Here is a 4980-nt window from a genome sequence, read left to right on the forward strand (position 1 = left end):
AGCCAGCTAAGAGAGAGAGCTTCCTTCTTCCATGTCCTTTGTCTGGGCTGCACCATAATATGTGGCACAGATCAAAGGTAGATCTTCCCACCTCAAAAGACCCAGATTAAAGACCCTTTCAAATGATTTAACTAAGAAAAAACCCTCACGGGTGCACCCAGCTGCTTGGGGTGTAGTTAATCTCAGATGTGGTCAACTTGACAACCAAGAACAGCTGTTTCTATCTTTCTTCCTTCCTTCCTTCCTTCCTTCCTTCCTTCCTTCCTTCCTTCCTTTCTTCCTCCCTGTCTTCCTTTCTTTCCATCTAACCTCTAACTACCCATGCCAGACTCAGTCTTTCCCAATATAACCCAGTTAACACATATTAGCTGACTGAGTGGCTCAAAAAACATCTGGAGAAACAAGGACCCCCCCCACACACACACACACAAAAAGGTGGAAGAAAAGAAGAACACAGAAAACTATAAGAAAAGAAAGAAACGAAGGAAAAAGAAAAGAGGAACAAAAAGAAAGATTGTGAAAATAGGAGCAGAAAGGGGAGGGGAATGGGGAGAAAAGTGGGTCCTTACCCAGGCACTGGTTCCTCTTGCACCACCTTGTCAGCAGGCTCTGCCTAACCATGTGACTTTCAGACACAGTCCCAGATAGAATCATTTTAATTGCATCTGAGAAGAGCATTATCCTGCACAGGACAATGAGATTACCCAGGAGTCTGTGAGTACCACAGAGGCCCCGTGAGGGCAGCAGTGAAGAAAACAGGTAAAGGATACCCGGGTTTTACTCAGTCCGGGGATCAGGCTGCTGCTCGGCCGTTCTAGGGCAGGGTTCAAGGTGAGAGACATCTCGGAGAAACTAGTCATACCCGGGTTTTACTCAGTCCGGGGATCAGGCTGCTGCTCGGCCTTTCTAGGGCAGGGTTGAAGGTGAGAGACATCTCGGAGAAACTAGTCATACCCGGGTTTTACTCAGTCCGGGGATCAGGCTGCTGCTCGGCCTTTCTAGGGCAGGGTTGAAGGTGAGAGACATCTCGGAGAAACTAGTCATACCCGGGTTTTACTCAGTCCGGGGATCAGGCTGCTGACCACGGCTAAGGGAGGGTCTATCTACTGCTCGGCCTTTCTAGGGCAGGGTGGAAGGTGAGAGACATCTCGGAGAAACTAGTCATTGTGTTGCCATTTCTGACCCCCAGAACAAAATGCCAGTTGGACGACCCCTAACACGGAGAATAATTATATTTTCAGAAGACAAAGATCATAGTGGTTCATCCTCTCTTCCCAGGACTTCTCTACAGCGCACCCAAGTGGGGGCAGAAGCGTCAGCAAAGGGGAATGCAAAGGGAAGGGAAAGGCGTGAGCCCTCAGTTAAGCTCCAGCAGCTTCGTGTCATTGCATGTTATGATAATGACCTTTTCCATGATATAACTCAGATAATGGCAGTTGGGCGTGACTTGGCCTGGTTTGGCCAACTTACACAATGTCAGATCGAAAGGACGGGGGCTTTTGTGACATTTGAGTCCCTTGAGGTTACAGGTAACCACAGGGCTGTCGCAGACTGCCCTGACTGTGCTTGGCTCTTCATGGATGAATGTGTATTGGTTTATGCAGCTGCGGTTATGCTCCTTCATCTTGGGGGCCATCATGGTGTTACAGTCCCTGGGGCTCAGGTCAAACCTGAGGTAGCTCTGAGACAGCGTTCTGCTTCCTCCGACCTCATCTCCCCCGAGGACAGCCTCTTCTGGCCAGACAGGCTGTGCCATTTCTTTGTAGCCCAGCACCAGGGCTTCTGTGGTCCTTGTGCCTTCTCCCTCTTCAGTGGCCTCAGCTGTGCCCTCAGAGCCACCAGGCCAGAACTCACTCAGTGGTGGATCCAAGACCGCAGCAGCCATGTGAAGGCCGAGGCCCAGGCCCAGCCCCAGGCCTAGCAGCAACAGCAACACCATAAACAACGTGTGTACCACAGTCACCTTCATTCTGCCTGGGGAAGAGGGGGAAAGGAAGGCTTGATGTAGATGTGAACTCTGACCCGTGCCTCAGGTCCTCCACCCAATCCACAGCACTCTACCCACCCAAGACAATGAGTCTCTTTTTTGAGTATTACTTTTGCCTCTCCTCACCAAATTCCCCTTTCATGTGTAAAAGGTGTGGGTCTTGAGGATTGGAAGGTGACCGGTAGAAACGGTCTTAAACAGGTTTGCATCTGAGGAATCAGTAAGGGAACTTGCTACGGCTCTGTCTTTTCTCGCCTTGCACCGGCTAAGCCAGAGCTCTCGCTCTGAGCTCTAGCCCCAGGGCACCCAGTCAATTCTTTTTTTTCTTTTTTATGTATTTATTTATTTATTAAAGATTTCTGTCTCTTCCCCACCACCGCCTCCCATTTCCCTCCCCCTCCCCCAATCAAGTGCCCCTCCCTAGTCAGCCCAAAGAGCAATCAGGGTTCCCTGCCCTGTGGGAAGTCCAGGGCTATTTAAACTTTCCTTTCTAATTCAACTGTTCTTTTTCTTCAGTCATCCCAGGCTGTGACGCACGCCCTCTGCTGGTGAGAAGAAAACCATCAACACTTTAAGCCTTAAAGCGTCCATGAATTCACAGAACATGATATATATACACTGACCTATAAAAAGTCAATTGTTAGAGCAACCATTACATTATGACTTCTATACTTAAAAATTNCCTCCAAAAAGAGGAACATGGGATGTACTCATTCATATTTGGTTTCTAGCCAGAAATAAAGGACATTGAGCCTATAATTAGTGATCCTAGAGAAGCTAAATAAGGTGAACCCAAAGAAAAACATATAGACATCCTCCTGAATATTAACCTTCAGCAAGTGATGAAAGGAGACAGAGACAGAGACCCACATTAGAGCACCGGACAGAGACAGAGACCCACATTAGAGCACCGGACAGAAATCTCAAGGTCCAAATCAGGAGCAGAAGGAGAGAGAGCATGAGCAAGGAACTCAGGACACCAGTCACTTCTTAAACAGAAACGACTTCCTAATCACCAGAGAGGATAGCTAAGCTAAATGAGTGTTGAGAAATCCTTACAGAAAACCTTGCTCCAGGTAAAGGACTGGGCTCATCATAGTAGACACTGTATCCATTTCTTATCTCAGACTTACTTCCTTCTCCCCAAAAGAGATACAAATGGATCAAAAAGTCCTAGGTTCATTCTCACTCTGAAAGTAAAGCTTCTGAAACGTGCAGCCACGGCTGGGGTCTCTGCTAAGCCACGGATGGGGTCTCTGCTAAGCCACGGCTGGGGTCTCTGCTAAACTTGTCATCCGAGCTCCGTTTCTAGTGGGGGAAGAAAGGCAGTAGTGCCTTCTCCCTCTCCAGCTGCCTTGGCGGCTGCTCTCGCCTGGTCCTGTCCCACAGCTGAGGCAGGAGGATGACAGCTGAAAAGAAGAAGGGCCTTTGAAGTCACCGACTCCGGGTTCCACCTTGGCATGAAAAGCAGGAATGACATGCCGGGTACCAGCAGACTCTAATGATGAGACAGGAGGCGTCTAACTGGCCATCCTGCTCAGCAACTGCCCAGCTTTGAGGAAATCGAAACGCTATGCTCTTGGCCAAAGCTGGCATCCATCCCTCGGTGGCAATGTTGCCCTGGGCCCCACATGTGGAAATGCTACAGTGTGCCTGCTGGTTGTCATGGACTCAAGAGATTATGACAATATTAGAGGCTTGCCAGAACAGACCAGTGAGAAATAGACCAGGAGAGCTTTTCTTTACTAAAGCTAACCAGAAGAATGAGGAAAGAAGTGTGGGAAGACTGAAATCAGACGGGGTGCAGCTCTGCTCAGCAGGCAGAGAGCTCCCCAGGCATGGGATGCTGCTGTCTGTGGCTTACCAATACTTGTAAGCAGCTTCAGATAGTCCTGGCTCTTTCTGTGCCCCTGGTTCTGCCCTGAGGTAGCTTTCTTCTCTGTGAGCAGTTCCCAGAAGCCACTCTCCATAAAAATCTATCCCCTTGTGTGCCATGGGCTTTTAAACACAGCAGCATTTCCTGAACCCTCTCCCCTTCTTCCCAGCACAGAACACACTCAATCAGCTAATTTGCATTTCTGCTCCCACAAACACTTTGAAGTCAAGCAATTTAGACCAGGACAGGAAGTGTTTTCTGGCCCAGGGAAAGTGTAGGCAGTTTATTTTATCAATCAGCTGTTCCGCCCTGAGTTATGCCCACTTACCTGTGGTCTAGACCCCTCTGACCCTGCGCATGAATTTCCAGCCTTGTTAGTCTTGTTTTCTACACTTAAGCCTTTTCCTATCGCTTCCAGAATGTTAGTTTCTGGTGTTCTGCTTCTTTTTTTATTCGGGCCACCTTTCCCACACTGCTTTACACAGGTTACAAGTGTTTTATGATTTCATTTGACTATTTGCAGTTGGAAAAAAAAAGTCCAGATTTTGTAAATGTAGTTACTTGGGCCAAGAAATACATTACCCAAAGGAGAACAGTTCACCAGCTCCTACACAGGATGAATAAAGCCAGTCAGCTCACAGTGTGGGTATTCCCTTCTCCTGCTCGATCACCAGGGGATTGATAAGACTACAAAGACACTCGCCGGATCCACCCTTACATAGGTGTTTTCTCTAGTTGTTGGGCAGGGTTCCGAGTTCTGTCATCCACAAGGTTTCTGAATTTTTGACTTTACTTTTGAGCTATGGTTCATTCAGGAGTGGCAGAGGCTAGACCTCACCTGCCCTCTGCTAACCTGACCGAATAGAAGGCACAGAGTCTACCTCAGCTAGAGGAACAGGTCTGGGAAGGAGCTGTGGCGATCTGAGGATCTAGACAGTTGGTTTTCCATTTTAGGTCATTTTCACATACGTCACTTCATGTGGCTCTCTGACCTCTTTACCAGATGGGGTTCAGGACTAGTCCTCCAGTTTTATAACAAAATTGAAGTCACGAGATGTTTAGTGGCCTGTATAAGCCACATTAGAGGATGTGGAGAGACAGGGTGGGCTCCTGCTCT

The 4980-nt window shown here is 48.3% G+C and overlaps 1 protein-coding gene across 2 annotated transcripts; it reads right to left on the reverse strand.

The window, feature by feature from the left end:
* Nucleotides 1-1007: 1007 nt before the first annotated feature.
* Nucleotides 1008-3980, reverse strand: Rnase10 (ribonuclease A family member 10 (inactive)). 2 transcript variants are annotated; one of them, XM_050129522.1, is made up of 2 exons: nucleotides 3852-3980; nucleotides 1008-1974 (listed from the first exon to the last, which is right to left on the reverse strand). In XM_050129522.1, exons 1-2 carry the CDS (start codon nucleotides 3955-3957, stop codon nucleotides 1358-1360), a joined length of 723 nt encoding a protein of 240 aa, XP_049985479.1. In that variant the 5' UTR covers nucleotides 3958-3980; the 3' UTR covers nucleotides 1008-1357. The 2 variants fall into 2 exon arrangements, with proteins under 2 accessions (XP_049985479.1, XP_049985480.1); XM_050129523.1 differs by having other exon boundaries at nucleotides 1008-1970; nucleotides 3852-3946.
* Nucleotides 3981-4980: the final 1000 nt, after the last annotated feature.

Source organism: Alexandromys fortis, unplaced genomic scaffold (genome assembly GCF_014885135.2).
Source record: "Alexandromys fortis isolate MF-2015 unplaced genomic scaffold, M_Fortis_MF-2015_v1.1 scaffold_285, whole genome shotgun sequence".
NCBI lineage: Eukaryota > Metazoa > Chordata > Mammalia > Rodentia > Cricetidae > Alexandromys > Alexandromys fortis.

Excerpts from the sequence above, each read along its gene's own strand:
- Rnase10 (XM_050129522.1), bottom strand. The coding sequence starts at position 3,957 with ATGGAGAGTGGCTTCTGGGAACTGCTCACAGAGAAGAAAGCTACCTCA. Across the intron at positions 1,975-3,851 it reads GAAGCTGCTTACAAGTATTG|GCAGAATGAAGGTGACTGTG; the intron begins GTAAGCCACAGA and ends CCTCTTCCCCAG.